The sequence below is a fragment of the Megalops cyprinoides genome, chromosome 3, assembly GCF_013368585.1.
Source record: "Megalops cyprinoides isolate fMegCyp1 chromosome 3, fMegCyp1.pri, whole genome shotgun sequence".
Classification (NCBI taxonomy): Eukaryota; Metazoa; Chordata; class Actinopteri; order Elopiformes; family Megalopidae; genus Megalops; species Megalops cyprinoides.
The window spans coordinates 23,434,536-23,454,368 of NC_050585.1; the positions used below are offsets into that span (position 1 = coordinate 23,434,536).

Here is a 19,833-nt window from a genome sequence, read left to right on the forward strand (position 1 = left end):
TTATTTGAAGAGTGTGTACTTACATTTTGAGGAATAAGCATGTATGTGTGTTTGTGTGTTCTTTATTCTGTGTGGAAGAGTTATGTGTTGATTCTGGAGTGCATCTTTGATTTGTACATATGTTCCATTGTAGCAAAGTTTGTGTGTTTCACTTGTCAAGGTGAGAACTTGCAGTAATGTATAAAAGTATGTTTAAATGATGTCGAGTGTGATTACAGATTGTCCAGGAAAAGCCTTCTATGTGATGCTACATTGTAAGTTGGAATTCCTCAGTCATCCTATGATGAGTAATTCATTCATTTGACATGCAATCAATAATTGCTCTGTGGTGTATATGATGGTAGAGCTATGATTCAAATGTGGATGGCTCACTGCTGCTCGCTATGACTACAGCTCTCAAAAATTTACTACTGTTGAATGGCATCATGCTATTTAAAACTTTGAACAGATTAACCTATCAACCTATCCATGCGCTAAAAAGAGCAGTGTGTCTATGCAGTTACACATAGCATCACACCCTCAAACACAACCTCTGAATGCAGCAGGTTTCTGAAAGCAATATTTCAATTTTACCACAGAATACATTCCGTAAGATTGCATTTAAAAGCATCAGATTGCTGTTCCTTGCATGAAGGAACAGCCACAGTTGATACCGTCAAGATGCGAATGTGCAGGATGTAGTATTATGAGTCCCATCAAATGTCTATGGAATGTTAAAAAAAAGAAGAGACGTCTTTTCAAAATGTAACCGCAATAATCTCAATTTTCATCCAAGTATTTAAGGAAATCAAGTTAATGAAACCCAGTGGATTTGTTTTCATTATGCAGATAGACACGTGAGACACTAATATGCTTTTCATGTCAGGATCTTTTTCGGTAACATTTTCTTCCCTGCTGAGCCTTTCTGTCTGGTTAAATGCCCTAACTTTTAAGCAATCTTAGCTGGAAGAACACATGATCATTTATATAATTCATGCCTTCACCCATGTACAACAGCAAACTGATGATGGGGCATCCAACTGTCCGCAGTCTCAGATATGTCTCACACTCTGCATGTCTGGGAATGCTATCATAGCAGGGAGCAGCTCATCTGCTCCAGCAATGTGTGTTTGGTTATACAGAGGCAGCTAAAGGTTCTATGCACAGATAGCATGCTTCCCTTGCATAAAAAGAGCTGGTCAAATTCCCACACCTCACTGCTTGTGTTTGTGTGTGTGTGGGTGTGTGCGTGTGTGTGTGTGTGATTGAGTGTGTGTGCACGCACGAGTGTCTGCCTGCAAGAATGTAAGTTCATTCAGAAATTGTTTCCGTGTTTTTTTTTTAATGATTTATATTTTTCTACTTTTTGTTGTTTCTTCTATTGCAGTTTACACATTTATAGAAAGATATATCTGATTGCAGTATGCCTTAGGAGCAATCAGGGCTGCTTTAGTAGTTGTTATTAATTCTTTTATGACTTTCAGCAGTAATTTGCAACACTGAGCAAATCGAAACTGATCTTGGGTTTCAATAGAAATGCAACTCACAATATTTATTCCTCTAGAACTTACTGTGGTTTCACAGATTGAAATGCATCATTGGATCATTACATTAAGATTTTAATTTTATACTAATAATTTTTAGAAACTACAATGACTACATATCTAGTTTTTTTGTTTGTTTGTTTTTAAGCTAGTTCCCCAGCTCAAAACAAACCAGTCCTGTAGGGGTGAAAGGGAAATAGCCTAACCTGCCTGAGTGCTCTGTGTGAGTGGAAGACAAAGAAAAAAATACCAGAACATGTTATGAAGCTGGCCTCACAAACCAAGATAGCAAAATTGAACTCAACAACTCAAAACTGAACAAAATTGAACTCAACTGGCTCATCTGTTTGGCTCTGACAGCAACCAGAGCCTTAGTGGTGGGTTGTTTGACACAGCACCCCGCCTGTCAAAAGTACACCTTTTGGGGTTTAACGGAACGGGAATGTGGCTCTATCTATGCGATGACGTCATCAGCAGGCGCGAGATAAAAGGAGCAGAACAGGAAAGTCTTTGTGTCTTATGTGTCTGTGCCCCAGTACTATCACCATGAAAGTTCTGACGATTTCCACATAATATTTTACTTATGGAAATACAACAGCTATACGTTTCAGTATAAACAACTAAATTGTGATTGTAGGCAAAATCACTGGTGTGCCTGACACTTGTGTGTTTGACATTGACTCTTACTCGGTTGTAGATGGTAGCTTCCCTGATCGTGTAACGGTTTGTGTAGTTTTGCTGGATGCTTTTTGTGTCTGACTTACGGAATTGCTTTGAATAGAAACATCTACCTGATGTCAACCATGCAAATGTATTGGTATAAGTAGCCTACTGACCTTTACGCCGCTCTGGATGACAGCGCCTGCTAACCGACAAATGGTAATTGTATTTAAACGTGTGACGTTTTAGACAATTAATTAATTAATTAACCACAGTCTGTCATTCTTCTGTGCAACGTTGATGTAAAATACATGCGTGAATGGCGTCTGTGAATCGATTGTAGACGTGTCTTAAACAGTTACGACATCAATTAGACAGGCGATCTGTAGAGAGCGAAATTGATATTATTTGGAAAGATGTCTTATGAGTTCAACGTGCACAGCAAACCATGTATTTGGTTGGTACGTGTATTTATAATTAAATTGCAGTTTCAGCTAAGAACTCTGGGTGTCGCTAGTCACTAACTCGGGCTGTCTGGTCCTCTTCTCCTCCCACTGATGTAATATGAAAGAAAAGGCATCGATGTGCTGCTTCATCTCTCTGTTGGTCGGATATTAGGATACGGTGGCTTGTGGAAATTGTGCATTTGAAGTGGAATGCATGTGTAAACTGAACGGTCGTCTGAAAATGCAGCGCGACGGAATTATTCTGACCAGAGCGATATTTTGCTTTGTTTGCTGTCTTCTGCGCTTAGCCTACGGAGATCTGAATTATTCTGTTCAAGAGGAGAGTAGAAGCGGATCTGTGATTGGAAATATAGCCAAAGATCTTGGATTAGAATTCAGAACATTGTCGGTCCGCAAGGCTCGTTTGGAAATTGACGGGAGTGGCAGTTTTTGCGACATAAATATCAATACTGGCGATTTGATTGTTGCTGAAAGAATTGACAGGGAAGAGCTTTGTGGCCAACAGTCTTTGTGTACACTGGAATACGAGTTAATACTCGAAAATCCCCTGGAGCTTCACCGCGTTGTTGTCCAAATCCAAGACATAAACGACAACTCACCACGATTTCCAAAGGATCGAATAGAACTAGAAATCCAAGAATCTGCCGTCAAAGGGGCTCGATTTCGAGTGAATGAGGCCCACGATGCGGATATTGGAAAGAACGCTGTGCAAAGCTACACGCTGCAGAAGAATGATCATTTTGTTTTGGCTGTTCATACGAACACAGACGGAGGGAAATATGGTGAGTTGGTCTTAGAAAAAGAACTGGATCGTGAAGAACATCGACAAGTTACATTATTACTTACTGCGACTGACGGGGGGATTCCGCAGAGATCTGGTACTGTAGTTATACACGTCACTGTGCTGGATGCTAACGATAATATCCCCGTGTTTAGCCAAGACGTCTATAAAGTGAGTGTGCCTGAAAATTCTCCTGTAGGTGCTGTAGTGGTTACAGTCAGCGCCACTGACGTAGACGAGGGAGCGAATGGAGATGTGACGTACGAGTTCAGTCGCATTTCAAACGATGCTAGGGAATTATTTACACTCGATAAGACAACAGGAGATATTAGAATAACCGGAACAATTGATTTTGAAGCAAAGTCCACTTATGAACTGCGCATTGAAGGTAAAGATGGAGCTGGACTCGCTTCTGAGACCAAAGTAATAATAGAAATCACTGATGTTAATGATAACACACCTGTGATATTGCTGAAATCTCTAAATAACCCCATCCCTGAGAGCGCGTTACCTGGCACAGAAGTGGGCATCATTAATGTTCAGGATAAAGACTCCGGGGCAAATCGTAAAGTGCGTTGCTTTGTTCAGCAGGATGTCCCGTTTACCTTGACCCCCTCTATCAAAAATTATTACTCACTGGTAACCACAGCAGAACTCGACCGTGAATTAGTGTCAGAATATAACATTACAATCACTGCTACTGACGAGGGCTCTCCACCCTTGTCCTCCTCAAAGACTGTGCAGTTATCAGTATCAGACGTTAATGACAACCCGCCTGTATTTGAAGAGCAGTCGTACAGAGCCTCCGTGGCTGAAAATAACAAACCCGGATCCTCTGTTATTACTGTAAAGGCGAGAGACCCGGACTGGAGACAGAACGGCACAGTTTTCTATTCTCTGTTGCCCAGTGAGGTCAGCGGAGTTCCGGTATCTTCGTTTTTATCCATTAACGGAGACACGGGGGTGATCCATGCTGTGAGATCATTTGATTATGAGCAGTTCAGAAGTTTCAAAGTCCACGTTGTTGCCAGAGACAACGGTTCTCCTCCACTCAGCAGCAACGTGACTGTGAGTGTCTCCATAACAGATGAGAATGATAACTCTCCACAGATATTATACCCTGCTCCATCAGGGAACTCCTTCATGACTGAAATGGTTCCCAAAGCTGCTCACGCGGACTCCCTGGTTTCCAAGGTGATCGCTGTGGATGCGGACTCTGGGCAGAATGCGTGGCTGTCCTATCAGATCGTGAAATCGACTGATCCGGGACTTTTCACTATTGGTCTCCACAGCGGAGAGATCCGAACACAGCGGGACATTTCTGAATCTGACACAATGAAGCAGAACCTTGTTATCTCAGTGAAAGATAACGGACAGCCATCACTCTCTGCAACTTGCACAGTGTATTTACTGATTTCAGACAACTTGGCAGAAGTACCAGAGTTGAAAGATATGTCGTTTGAAGAGAATAATTCCAAATTAACTTCATATTTGATCATCGCCTTGGTTTCCGTTTCCACCTTCTTCCTCACGTTCATAATTCTGACTGTGGCCGTGACGTTTTGTCGTAGAAAAAAGCCCAGACTGTTGTTTGACAGCGCAGTCGCCATTCCCAGCGCATATTTCCCTCCCAACTACGCAGAGGTGGAAGGAGCAGGAACTCTCCGCAGTTCTTACAATTATGACACGTACTTAACAACGGGCTCCCGCACCAGCGACTTCAGGTTCGCTAGATCTTATAATGACGGCACACTGCCTGCCGATCAGACCCTGAAGATGAGTCCAACTGAATCCAGTGAACAAGATGTCGGAAATAAGAGTGGATCAATAATTTCAACTCTGGTAAATAGTTTCATATTTTGCCAACTTTTCTAGAAACGAAATGTTTAACTTTTTTTTCTTCTGCATTTCTGCATTCAGTATGTTACAATTTTTTTTTTTTTGCAATTTTTTAATATACAAAATTAGCTATTTTTAATTTGATCAGAAATTTTATTTCGTAATCTTGTGTTCTGTAAGAATTATTATTTTGTATATGAATTGTTGAATCATTTTTAAATGTGTACATTTTTCTTGTCTTGAGTCTTTGAAATCGGTGATAGTCAATTTAGAATTTATCAGATCATAAGCACTTTTAGTATTACATGTAGTCTGGGGTGTGGCAGATTTTGCCGTAAAATCGATGTAGTTGTCATGTTGATTTTGATGATTCGAGAAGTGGAGGTGTTCTCTTGCATATTGCCTGTTTATGTTTTTACGACATGGATACTTTGTCGCGCTGATTTTTCTGGAATGGAAACGTTTCTCTGTGTCGCTGTTCTTAGGCATGGTGCTGAAAGGTCTATTTTATCAGGTTGGATATCAGACGTTTTGAAATCAGCTTGGATGGTAGGGTTAACGTTTTACCGCTGATTTTATTGCTTTTTCTTCTCATTTATCCAGCCACGATCCATTGCCTAGAATTTTGAATTTTTGATTTTATTTGAAAGACGGCTAGTTTGCTTTCTTTAGCTTATATTTTTTAGGTGAAGCTCAGAAGGATGTGGGTATTATGAATTATAAACATTCTCTCTCTCTCTCTTTCTCTCTTTCTCTCTCTCTCTCTCTCTCTCTCTCTCTCTCTCTCTCTCTCTCTCTCTCTCTCTCTCTCTCTCTGTCATGATGACTGTGCAAATGATTGTGCCGTTTTGTCGTTAGTATTTTTTATTTTTTATAATTATTATTTGCAGGGATATACGGGTTGCTGAAATCCAGGCTTCTTTTATTGTTCCCAGCGATAAACATCTCTTCCTCTTACCTTCGTCTCTACCACTCATCTACCGCTATCTGCTCGTGTTAACGAGTTCATATGATCATATGCAATCAATTAACCGTCCATTTAAGCCGGTAGCTATTGCAGGACTATGACGGCTTAAATGCACCGACACCGGACACAATTGATGGTTGCGCAATGAGAAAATAACTGTATAACCACGCTTATGGAAGTCTCTTATGTGATTAGAGATGCATATCATTACTTATTTTAATAACGCATTGTTTACATGAGTAAACGTGAAACTAACTGGTTTTTTGCTGGTGTCATATTTCCCCAATACACCAACAGCATTTAAGGGAGCAGTACTCCCTCAACCAGTTTTATTTGTCTAAGTGCTCTCTCCTTACTTTATTAATTCCCTTGCATTTACCTGCAGTAATATTTCTGTACACAAACTTTTTGTTTTAAGTTTGACTTTAGTTATAGAATTACAATTGATAAGATGTGTTTCTAATTTTGTATACTCTTTTGAAGTTCCAATTATTTGTTATGTATACATGCCTGATTACAACAATAAAGCTTTATCGTTCTTGTAAGGCGCAAAATCAAGTCTTTGTATTAGTCGTTGCCTTTAATACAGTATTGAAACGCAGTGATCATCTGAGCCAGATTTGACTTCGTATCTCCCAGGTGTGTTTAAAATAGTAAAACACACAATAAGTACAGCATGTAATTTTTCAAAAACAACTCAGAGTGTCGCTGTTGACCAGCGAGGGGACGTTAGAGCGCCTCTCCACCCACTAGTGTAATATTCAGACACTGGCGACTCGCCTCTGCTTTTACAACAACGAATATCAGACGGAGCGTATCTTCAAATTCGGATCTTAGATTATCCTTATAGCCTACTCTGAAAAAAGGGAAATCTGACTGGATTTATTTGTTCGTTCAGTGGATAGATTATAGAATAAAATCGGTGTGTTGTCTTGAGAATGCGATCCGGAGGACTTCCCACATTTGCCTCGATGTTGTCTTTGCTGTTCTTTATCCTCGCCTTGCCGACAAGCCTGGGAGATGTGAGCTATTCGATTCCGGAGGAGATGAAACGCGGATCTGTTATTGGGAATATAGCTACAGATCTTGGACTCGATGCGAAACAGTTTTCCTCTCGCAAGGCCCGCCTAGATTTCGAAGGTAAAAATAAACGATATTGTGAAATGAATCTGAATAGTGGCGATTTGGTTGTCGCAGACAGGATAGACAGGGAAGAGCTTTGTGGCGAGAAGATTCTGTGTGTGCTGAAATACGATCTGGTGTTGGAGAACCCTTTGGAGTTGCATCGCATTTCTCTGCAAATTCAAGACGTTAATGATAATTCTCCAATGTTCAAAAACGATGAGATCAGGATTGAAATCCAAGAATTAACAGGCAAAGGAGCTCGTTTCCCTTTGGATGAGGCCCACGATGCAGATATAGGACAGAACGCTGTTCAGAGCTACACACTAGAAAAGAATGATCATTTTGTTTTAGCTGTTCATACGAACACAGACGGAGGGAAATACGGTGAGTTAGTCTTAGAAAAAGAGCTGGATCGTGAAGAACATCGACAAGTTACATTATTACTTACTGCGACTGACGGGGGGATTCCGCAGAGATCTGGTACCGTAGTGATACACGTCACTGTGCTGGATGCTAACGATAATATCCCCGTGTTTAGCCAGGCCATCTATAAAGTCAGTGTGCCTGAAAATTCTCCTGTAGGTGCTGTAGTGGTTACAGTCAGCGCCACTGATGCAGACGAGGGAGCTAATGGAGAAGTGACGTATGCATTTAGTCGTGTTGCCGAAAAAGCTGAAAAAATATTCAAGATTGATCAAAAAACAGGAGAAGTAATTGTAACTGGACCGATCGACTTCGAAGAAGAGTCCACGTATGAGCTGCGCATTGAAGGTAAAGATGGAGCTGGACTCGCGTCTCAGACTAAAGTAATAATAGAAATCACTGATGTGAATGACAACGGTCCTGTGATATTTCTAAAATCTCTGAACAACCCCATCACTGAGAGTGCGTTACCTGGCACAGAGGTGGGCATCATTAATGTTCAGGATAAAGACTCCGGGGCGAATCGTCAGGTCCGCTGCTCCATTCAACAAAATGTTCCTTTCAAGTTAATCCCCTCTATCAAAAATTATTACTCACTGGTAACCACAGCAGAACTAGATCGTGAAGTAATGCCGGATTATAACATTACAATCACTGCTACTGACGAGGGTTCTCCACCCTTATCCTCCTCAAAGACTGTGCAGTTATCAGTATCAGACGTTAATGACAACCCGCCTGTATTTGATGAGCAGTCGTACAGAGCCTCCGTGGCTGAAAATAACAAACCCGGATCCTCTGTTATTACTGTAAAGGCGAGAGACCCGGACTGGAGACAGAACGGCACAGTTTTCTATTCTCTGTTGCCCAGTGAGGTCAGCGGAGTCCCGGTGTCCTCGTTTTTATCCATTAACGGAGACACGGGGGTGATCCACGCTGTCAGATCATTTGATTATGAGCAGTTCAGAAGTTTCAAAGTCCACGTTGTTGCCAGAGACAACGGTTCTCCTCCACTCAGCAGCAACGTGACTGTGAGTGTCTTCATAACAGATGAGAATGATAATTCTCCACAGATATTATACCCTGCTCCATCAGGGAACTCCTTCATGACTGAAATGGTTCCCAAAGCTGCTCATGCGGGCTCCCTGGTTTCCAAGGTGATCGCTGTGGATGCAGACTCTGGTCAGAATGCGTGGCTGTCCTATCAGATCGTGAAATCGACTGATCCGGGGCTTTTCACTATTGGTCTCCACAGCGGAGAGATCAGGACACAGCGGGACATTTCTGAATCTGACACAATGAAGCAGAACCTTGTTATCTCAGTGAAAGATAACGGACAGCCCTCTCTGTCTGCAACCTGCACAGTGTATTTACTGATTTCAGACAACTTGGCAGAAGTACCAGAACTGAAAGATATGTCTTTTGAAGAGAACAATTCCAAATTAACTTCCTATTTGATCATTGCCTTGGTCTCTGTTTCAACCTTCTTCATCACGTTTATAATTCTTATTGTGGCCCTGACGTTTTGCCGTAGAAGAAAGCCCAGACTGTTGTTTGACAGCGCAGTCGCCATTCCCAGCGCATATTTCCCTCCCAACTACGCAGAGGTGGAAGGAGCAGGAACTCTCCGCAGTTCTTACAATTATGACACGTACTTAACAACGGGCTCACGCACCAGCGACTTCAGGTTTGCGAGATCCTATAATGATGTCACGCTGCCTGTCAATGCCACCTTGAATAGAACAGCATGTGACCCAAGTGAAAAGGATCTCGCCTCAGAGAAGGAGGAGTTCGATAAACTGCAGGTGATTTGAACAAAGCCCCTCTTTTGATACAGTATTTTTGATTATGCTGAAATGTGTGAAAGTCACAGGTATTGATATGTGAAATGTCCTTGATAAATTTGTGTTTTTAAAGCACAGCTGCAGACCTCATGGTTCTTTGCTTACCCTCTGTTATTGATGCATATGTCATTTAGCAGCTCTTATTAAAACTACTGTGGATCACATTTCCAAAAGTTTCAACGTACTGGTTGGTGTTTGGTCATATATATATGAAATGTAAGTAATATAGCAAAGTCCACAACCAAAGTTGTCGTTAAGTGCTGTTTCAGGGTTTTTCAGAAGAAATAAATAAATGCAGAAATGAACTGGCAGTCTGTTGGCAGCTCATGAGATGGTTGGCAGCGAGCTATATATAGGCTCATCTCTCATTCATACGTAAGGTGGTTTTCATGATACCGTTGTGGCCTCTGGCTGTTGGACGCCTCAGTACTGTCATGGTCATGGACTTTGCAGCTTTGCACTGTAGTGTGGTGTAGCAAAGGGCAAGAGCAGTCACCCCACCAGGCCTTGAACGCAGGTGTACAGGGTGCCAAACCTGCAGCTTGACCTCACCGCCAAAGAGCCAGGCATGCTCAACCGTAGTGACAGCACTCTGTCACACTGCCCTCCCCTTCGGGAAGCGCGCCCATGCACTTCACGCACCAAGGTGTCCCTTGCGCATTCTCCCACCGTACTTCTCCCATCCCAGGGTGCCACACTCACTGGTGCTTCACCCATCTCTGGGGTCCCTCACACTGGGGTCAACCTAACCTGGGGGTCCCTCATATGGCTCACACTCTGAGCACGCCTCCGATGGCCTCGTGGCATGCCATCTCACTCTGACACCATGTGTAGCGAAGGGCGAGAGCAACCGGCCTTGAACAAATAATGTGCATACAGGTAGGTGTCCAGTTGCCTGCATGCCACATGTACCGACAGGTGAGAGCAATCACCCCACCCGGCCTCAAACCCGGGTCTACAGGGTGCCAAACCTGCAGCTTGACTGCAACACCACAGAGCCTGGCTCTTTGGCATTGCAGTCAAAGCTGCAGTTTGGAACCCTGTAGACCTGGGTTCGAGGCCGGCTAGACTAGGGTGACTGCTCTCGTCTGTCGGTACATGTGGTATGCCGGCAACTGGACACCTACTTGTATGCACATTATTTGTATGCCTGTATCTATATCGACACAAATATGGATTGTATTTTACAGAAATGAGGTGCCTTACTTGTTATGATCTGTGTGTAGTTGTCTCTGCACATGTTATTTATGTTTGGTCTGTCTTAAATGTTGTATCCAAGATATAGACTTCACTGGTTTAAGAGCTAATATTCATAATTGTTTCCTATTTTTCATATTCGAACAATGTGGGTTTGATTTAGTGATAACAGCCGGACCAAAATATATGTAAATATAGAACCGTAATATTGCAAGAAAAAGTTAACCAGAAACATTGGCTGTAATAATAATAATAATAATAATAATAATTATTATTATTATTATTATTATTATTATTATTATTAGTAGTAGTAGTAGTAGTATAGTAGTAGTAGTAGTAGTAAAATAAAACACATTCATTCAATCAATGTGAGCATGGACAAGGCCGAATAACAGCAATGTTCTTGAATATTCTACAGTATACATATTGTATATAGTGAATATTCTTGAATCTACCAAACAACACAACCCTTTGGACTCAAAGCTGGAAATAACTGCATCATATGCTTTATGACTGCATCATATTTCCAAGAAAGATATTAACCGAATCATATTTATTTTTATTTAAATTTAAATTAATTGAGGAAATGTACGATATACTGCTGCACTCTGGGTGACGCTGTTGTCCATCGGGGAAAGTTCGGCTCTGGGATCATTACACGAGTACCTCCCCCTTCTTCCAGCATGCGTGTTTTGAAGCGGATGCACACGGGCTCCGGAGCAAAGCGCATTCCATTTTCCTTAGAAACAGTTTCTAGAAACCATTACAACGTTCACTTCAGTGTTTTACCCGAATGTGTACGTTTTTAACTACACAAATAAAATGTATCCGTTAGTTAGTAAAGGCAAACAATTGCTTCGGAGGAAAGTCTGCTCTCATGGAAAACGATGCGTAAAATCCAAGCGGGCGATGTGCTGCGCCGTACTTATTCATCTCTTCAGCGCGGTGCTTGCGGAGGTCCGCTACTCTGTCCCAGAAGAGATGCAGCGCGGGTCTGTCATCGGAAATGTGGCAAAGGACCTGGCGCTGGATGTGACCGAGCTGTCCGCTCGTGGAGCCCGCGTGGTGTCTGAAGGGAAGCGGCAGTACTGTGACCTGAGCTTGGAGACCGGCTTTCTCTTGGTGGGTGAGAGGATAGACAGAGAGGAGCTTTGCGCGCAGGTCTCCGCGTGTGCTTTACAGTTCCAGGTGCTCCTGGAGAATCCGCTGAAAGTGTACAGCATCGTTTTGGACATTCAGGACATCAACGACAACAGCCCGGTGTTTCCCAACAAAGAAATTGAATTTAAAATAGCCGAATCCACTAGCCCGGGACGGCACTTCCCCATCACCAACGCGCATGACCCAGATATAGGTACTAATTCGCTTCAGACATATGTACTCAATGATAATGATTATTTCACAATGGATATCAACACACGATCAAGTGCGAATATATATCCTGAAATAGTTCTGAAGAAGCCGTTGGATCGAGAAACACAAGCAGAACTTTTCTTAATTATCAGCGGCATCGATGGAGGAAAGCCTGCCAGATCTAGCACTGCAACAATTCATATTATTGTTCTGGATGCAAACGACAATAGCCCTGTGTTTAACAAAAATATTTACAAAGCCACTGTGTTGGAAAACTCCGGAGCGAATACTTTAGTTGCTACTTTAAATGCTCAAGACCTGGACGATGGCGCATATGGAGAGGTAACGTACAGTTTTATCGACGTACCAGACAAGAGTAAAGGCGTATTCGACATAGACTCAAAGAGTGGCGATGTAAGAGTTGTGGGGGCAGTGAATTACGAAGAGGCAAATTTGCATGAAATTGATGTTCAGGCCATCGATGGCGGAGGCCAGTCTTCGCACTGCAAGCTGATTATTGAAGTGACAGATATAAATGACAACGCGCCTGTCATTACGCTCAAATCCTCTTCTTCCTCAGTGCCTGAGGACGCTGCCCCGGGGACTATGGTCGCTTTACTGAATATGTATGACGAAGACTCTGGAGATAGCGGGCAGCTGAAGTGCTTCATTTCAGAAAACGTTCCCTTCAAACTCGTTTCCCAAGTTAAGAATTACTACATGCTGGTGACCGACGGACAATTAGACAGAGAAACACATCCGAGTTTCAACGTAACTATAACAGCAACTGACTCAGGCGCCCCGCCTCTGTCCAGCAGAAAAACACTAAACATAACGATATCTGATGTGAATGACAACTTTCCTGTTTTTGCGCAAAGTGTCTACATCGCCCACGTCTTGGAGAACCAGCCCCCAGGCACATCTGTTATTACTGTCAGAGCAGAAGACCGAGACACGGAGCGCAACGCGAGGATTGTGTACTCATTAGCGGAAGACGCGAGTCAAGCAGCTGCGGCTTTAGTCTCCATTAACTCTGAGACCGGAGGTATTTTCACCTCACGGCCCTTCGATTACGAGCTGTCAGGCTACTTCCAAATCCACGTTACGGCCACGGATGGGGGCTCTCCTCCCCTCTCCAGCAACTGCACTGTGAAGGTTTTCATCCGCGATCAGAATGACAACCCCCCCGTGATTCTGTATCCAGGGCAGACTTTGGGGTCGGTAGTAGCCGACATGATGCCAAAGGCCGCGCCGGAGGGCTACCTGGTAACAAAAGTAGTTGCCGTGGATGCAGACTCTGGTCACAATGCCTGGCTCTCTTTTCGTATTTTGAAACCCTCAGAGCCTAATTTGTTCGCGATCGGACTCCATACCGGCGAGATCAGGAGTGTGAGACCGATTTTCGAGCAAGACGATCCGAAACAATCTCTGGTAATTATTGTCAAGGACAACGGACCCGAGGCGCAGTCTGCCACAGTTACAGTAAATATAGTTATTAGCGACAGCCTCCCCGTTTTAGCAGAGCTTGCTGACTTCTCAGACCATGGAAAGGCAAGCAATAACTTTACGCTGTATTTAATAATTGCTCTGGCTGCCGTGTCATCTCTATTCATCATCCTTATCAGTGCTGTTACGTATGTCACGCTCTGTAGGAGGAGATATCGCGGTCTCCTTTTCCGCACCTCAGACTCCGGTCCGCCGGTCTTCTCCAGCGCGTATTTCCCCCCTGATCACAGCGACGCCAGTATAGCTGGAACTCTGCAAAGAGATTATCGATTCAACTCTTATCTGACTACTGGGTCGTGTAAAAGTGAGTTCAAGTACGTGCGCGGTATAGACAGAGACACGTTAACGAAGCGAGGCAAGGCCCAGGGACAATATGAAACACTTCTGCACGTGACTGGAAGAAACGAGGTCAAGACGGTGAGCTTTTAAATACACTTGGTAGCAATAATAAGAAAAGCTTGTCATTCCTCAGTACAATAACATTTTCAATATGATTTGGACTTTCAAGGAAGATCGCAACGGCACAATATTATCTGACGTTGTTTAACTTCATTTATACTACCTGCTGTTTTGAAATGATAACTTCAGAAGACTTTTTGTCACTTGTAGGTCTTTCTGTATGCCTGTCATTCTAAGTGTGTGTGTGTGTGTGTGTGCATATGGATGTGCGTGTGTATGTGAGCATGCATGTACCTGTGAGGGCGCATGTGTGTGTGAGTGTGTGTATATGAGTGTACGCGTGAATGTGGATGTGTGCAGATTTGGCTATTTGTGTTTTTGTGCTGATGCATATGATGGATGGCAAATGACATATTTCCACAGACAGACACATTCACAGGCACATTAGTGAGGCAGAGTGGGGTAAGGGGTGTATTACTGGGGTAGAGAGTGAGGTAAGGGGTGTGTTACTGGGGTAGAGAGTGAGGTAAGGGGTGTGTTACTGGGGTAGAGAGTGGGGTAAGGGGTGCATTATTGGGGTAGAGAGTGGGGTAAGGGGTGTGTTACTGGGGTAGAGAGTGGGGTAAGCGGTGTATTACTGGAGTAGAGAGTGGGGTAAGGGGTGTATTACTGGGGTAGAGAGTAGGGTAAGTGGTGTATTACTGGGGTAGAGAGTGGGTTAAGGAGTGTATTATTGGGGAAGAGAGTGGGGTAAGGGGTGTATTAGTGGGGTAGACCGTGGGGTAAGGGGTGTATTACTGGGGTAGAGAGTAGGGTACGGAGTGTATTACTTGGGTAGAGAGTGGGGTAAGGGGTGTGTTACTGGGGTAGAGAGTGGGGTAAGGGGTGCATTATTGGGGTAGAGAGTGGGGTAAGGGGTGTGTTACTGGGGTAGAGAGTGGGGTAAGGAGTGTATTATTGGGGTAGACGGTGGGGTTAGGGGTGCATTATTGGGGTAGAGAGTGGGGTAAGGGGTGTGTTACTGGGGTAGACCGTGGGGTAAGGAGTGTATTATTGGGGTAGAGAGTGGGTTAAGGGGTGTGTTACTGGGGTAGAGAGTGGGGTACGGAGTGTATTACTGGGGTAGAGAGTGAGGTAAGGGGTGTGTTACTGGGGTAGAGAGTGGGGTAAGGGGTGTATTATTGGGGTAGAGAGTGGGGTAAGGGGTGTGTTACTGGGGTAGAGAGTGGGGTAAGGGGTGTATTACTGAGGTAGAGAGTGGGGTAAGCGGTGTATTACTGGGGTACAGAGTGAGGTAAGGGGTGTATTACTGAGGTAGAGAGTGGGGTAAGGGGTGTATTACTGGGGTAGAGAGTGAGGTAAGGGGTGTATTACTGGGGTACAGAGTGAGGTAAGGGGTGCAGACGTGAAGGTGAGAAGGATGTTATGGTGGCGAGGATGTTACGGTGAGGTGCCAGGTCCTACATTCTGAGCTGTTTCCAGCCAGTGCTGCAGTGTTATTCACCGGAACCGAGCAGAGTAGCCCGAGGCAGAGGGGGAACCATCTGATTGGGGAGGGGAGCACATTTATGATGCGATTGGTCACCTTTAGAAAATTGTAAGGGAGAAATCATACATGAAGTAATTAGATTATCAGACACAGGGATAGGAAAACATTTCCATTACCATTCAAATGAATTTCAATTTTAAAAGAACATCTGTTTGAGAAAGGGATACTTAAAAAAACAGATGCTCCCAATGATTTTGGTTAATTTAGGATCTGTTTTCTCTTATGAATTAAATTACTTAAATTTCATGATGAACTTTTTTTCTCTTCTCTTTCCATGTTCTCCTTATCTCTCCAATGTAAATCAACACAAGGTAAGGAACGACTTATGTTTCTCTATGTCCTGCATGTATGATTCACTGTATGTGTGTATGTGTGTGTGTGTCTTGTGTGTATAAAAACAGGTCATGCTCACAGTCACACTGTTGTAGTGTGACTAATTAGACACTGGAGGCATGTGTTTGCACTGCAGGTCACTCTCATCACCACTAATTATGACACAAACATCTGGACCTGAAAGGGAGGTAACGGGTAAGTGTGTGCTGCGTCTCTCTGGGAAAGGGAGATATGTCTCAGAGCTTTGGAGTTACACTCTCTACTTGCAGATATAACTGTCTCCACTCCCTGAATGTACAGTTTGTTTAAACCTGAGCAGCAAACGGCCAAAGTTGTGAATAGAGCTGGTCTGTGCAATATAGTGTTACCATAATACAGACAGGTCGGAACGTATAACAGTATAACTGTTGGTGTGGTTGGTTGTGTACATGGCGATATCAGTGGGATAGGATTAGGGCCTGCAGCTGCTGATGACTTTAGCCATGTACAAGTGTATGTACAGGGTGACACGGTGTGCACAAGGGAGCCAGCAACTTCCTGGGATTTCAGATGATACCATTCATCCACATTTAACACATAGACTACCAAACACTCATGGGGCTTTACTGGTTCATAGATGAACCAAAGTTCATCTTCATAGGTTTCATCAGTCTTTGTTCAGCACAGCTAACAGGGGTATATGGTCTTTCCCAAAAGGCTCTGGGTCCTGAAACAGATTAGGTTTAAACCTATTATTGTCTGATTCATGTGCTTAACGAGCCCACCAATAACACAGCAATTACAAACCTGGCACCTCTGTTACTTGGCTGCTCTTCACCTTATGGGCTCATAATGGAGATGAGTCTTCAGACATTATTTACATGTTGTTTTATTATAATAAAATGATTAAAAAAAAAACAACCACATGAGACATTACAGTGTAACCAGTGGATTTATTAAGTCACCACACTTCTCCATCCCACAAAAAAGTGTTCTCAAATGGATTCACCTCAGAGTCAGTTTAAGGCCTCACTCTCTTAGCTTAGAGCTCAGTCAGTGCTCTTTAAGGGCTCACCCTCTTAGACTAGAGCTCAGTCAGTGCTCTTTAGAGCAGTTAGCATCCTGCATGTGTAGTAAATTCTAAGCTTTAGGGTATAAAAGAAAGGTTATATTCTTCAGCATGACGCTCCACCTGAATTACTTCAAAGAAAGAAAACATGAGAGAGAGAGAGAGAGAGAGAGAGTATGTGTGTGTGTGTGTGTGCGTGTGTGTGTGTGTGTGTGTGTGTATGTGTGTGTGTGTGTATGTGTGTGTGTATGTGTGTGTGTGTGTGTGTGTGTGTGTGTGTGTGTATGTGTGTGTGTGTGTGTGTGTGTGTGTGTATGTGTGTGTGTGTGTGTGTGTGTATGTGTGTGTGTGTGTGTGTGTGTGTGTATGTGTGTGTATGTGTGTGTGTGTGTGTGTGTGTATGTGTGTGTGTGTGTGTATGTGTGTGTGTGTGTATGTGTGTGTGTGTGTGTGTGTGTGTGTGTGTGTGTGTGTTTGTGACCCATTCCTGACAGCCTGACATTGAGTTGGCATATGCTGCTGATGTCATCATGCAGCTAGAGGCAGCCTCCCTTTCAGGCGCACTGCTGACCAGCAGAGGAGGAGAAACAGTGGAGGCAGCTTTGGAACTGAGAGAGACATTAGTGGCTAATGTGTTGGTGTAGGAGCAGGTGTATACAAATGCCTCTTTTGGTGGTGAGACCAGTGAGTAGTAGAGTTTGTGGGGGCCACAGAGATTGGTCATTTTGTTAATACTGCTTGTTTTTGCCAGCACTCTGGTAGATAGTATTTGTTTGGGCCTATAAAAAAATAGTGTTGAGCTGTTTTGTATTACATTGTTTATTTTTCACTATGACTCGAGCATCTGCATTTTGGAGTCATATGTCAGTTCCCTGATGCCAGGAGTTGGACTGTAGCCTCTGTGCCATCGTTTTTAATAAATATAAACGTAACTGAATGTGACAACATGCTGCTGCTCTGGTGGCTGTTGGAGACTGAACAGAGCTGGCCTGAGAGGAGATCAGAGTGGCTGGGTTCACCCTGGCCAGCTTGGTTTGGGTTTGTTTGTTTTTTTCTTACACTTACACAAGCCTCAATGACGTTCGGGTAGCTATTTCTCTTTACAGCCATTTTTAATAATTTTGTTTCAAGCCAAGGAAAGCTGCTTTGCAACATTACTATTAATAAGAAAAAACAACAGTAAAAAACTAATAAGCAATAACTAGTAATAAACAGTAAGATGTATATTCATTCCTTGCAAAGTGGTTGCAAAATGCAGCTGTAAGGAGTGAGATTGTAAAAATTGTGGTTGTAGTTAAGGGCATCAAGTTAAACCAATCCGGTGCATACTGCTGACCTAAACAGAGTACAAATGTGCACTACAGAAACACAGGTCAGCTGAAACAGCTGTTTGCAAACTTCTCTGCGCACTCAGAGACTATGCATGGATTTGAACCTGCAACTCTGTAATCATGAGTCCAGTTCTTAGAAACCTCTGCTACCTCCTGTTTGTGATACTGTAAAGCACTAGAATCAAAGCTTTGATTGTGCTGGTCAATTTGATGAGTGCAGGAACCTATGCAAGATGTTGTATGGGGGGATGTTGAGTTGCTGCTTCCAGTGGCTACACATTTTGATATGTAGCCTTCGGGAAAACATGGAAGTGTGTGAAATACGTGAAACAAATGAACAAATTTGCCATTTCCTTTTTTCAGTGCTGCATGGATACAGTGTAGGTGCCATGGCTCATCATCTCCTTTTCTCTTTCTCCCCCTCTCTCTCTCTGAGAAAGGGTTGATCCCAGGTCAGTTGTCATAGGTTGTCAGGATAGGGGTAACAGCCCTGTGGCACCTTAGGACAGCTCCTTTTTTCCTTTGCTGTAGTAGGATTTTCATACTGTGAAAAGTAAATACAGTAAAAAAATAGACATTTATTGATTAACAAAAAGTTTCAGGAGACCCTGTGATGGCTGTGGGGCCCTATACAGCATACTCTGCCTTTGCCAGGAGCCTTTCCTGCATAAATTACTGCCAGTTTTGATTGGTGAATGGGTCAGTATCTGTCATTGTGACTGGTTAGTAGGTCACTCTGTGATTTTGACTGGTGATTGGTGAGCGGGTCAGACATTAGCTGTGAAGGAACACAAGATGAGATTACTACGAGATCTCTGACAGCTCAGAGGAACTTTGAAGGAAGACAAGCTTAATGGTGGCATTTCTACACTGTTCCAGAAAATTCCCTGAGACGACATAAAGCAGCTCTTGAGGTTTTGAAGCTGGACTTGCAACCAGATGGATGGAGATTCAGTTCCCTGGTGGGTCACCTGTGTTTTAGCAGTAAATTCCCAGATGGATAAAGTGCAAAATGTGTCTGGGATAAGGGCTTAAGTACTATGATGCTGGATGTGAATATACTTATATATTTAAATCTGTGATTAAGGAATGCTGGCCATCTGTTCACTTTTCAACATTAAAGTCATAAAGTGATTTCCATATTTGGAGCTGGGTGCAGGCAGGTTGCCCCTCTGGCAAAGCAAAGCAAATATCAGCAAGACTTCCATGCATATCAGTACAATCAGCAAGATTAATGATGCTTTTACTACAGTGGCAGATGGATCTTTATACAGAGAAAACATTAAGATGACTCCATGTTATATCAAATTGCTTAGCAGATACTCATATCCACATCAACATGCATTTCATCCATTCTATCAGGTTAAGTTAAGTTATACACAGGCAAGCTGTGAATACATGTCTGTGTGCAGCTGTGTGTGTATGTGACTGCTTATGTGCATTTGTGAATGTGTGTGTGTGTGTGAAGTACAGTTGTATCTAGCCAGGCAT

The 19,833-nt window shown here is 43.1% G+C and overlaps 1 protein-coding gene across 9 annotated transcripts in view; it reads left to right on the forward strand.

The window, feature by feature from the left end:
• Positions 1-19,833, forward strand: part of LOC118774311 (protocadherin gamma-C5-like) — a 195,078-nt gene that overhangs the window by 63,128 nt on the left and 112,117 nt on the right. Inside the window, exon 1 of one of the 9 annotated variants that reach the window (XM_036523587.1) lies at positions 6,944-9,587. The exons of the other annotated variants lie outside the window; for them this stretch is intronic. Coding sequence (XP_036379480.1) covers positions 7,176-9,587 — 2,412 coding nt within the window. The 5' untranslated portion in view covers positions 6,944-7,175. Of the gene's footprint in view, positions 1-6,943; positions 9,588-19,833 lie in introns of those variants that run through there. 9 annotated transcript variants of the gene reach the window in all.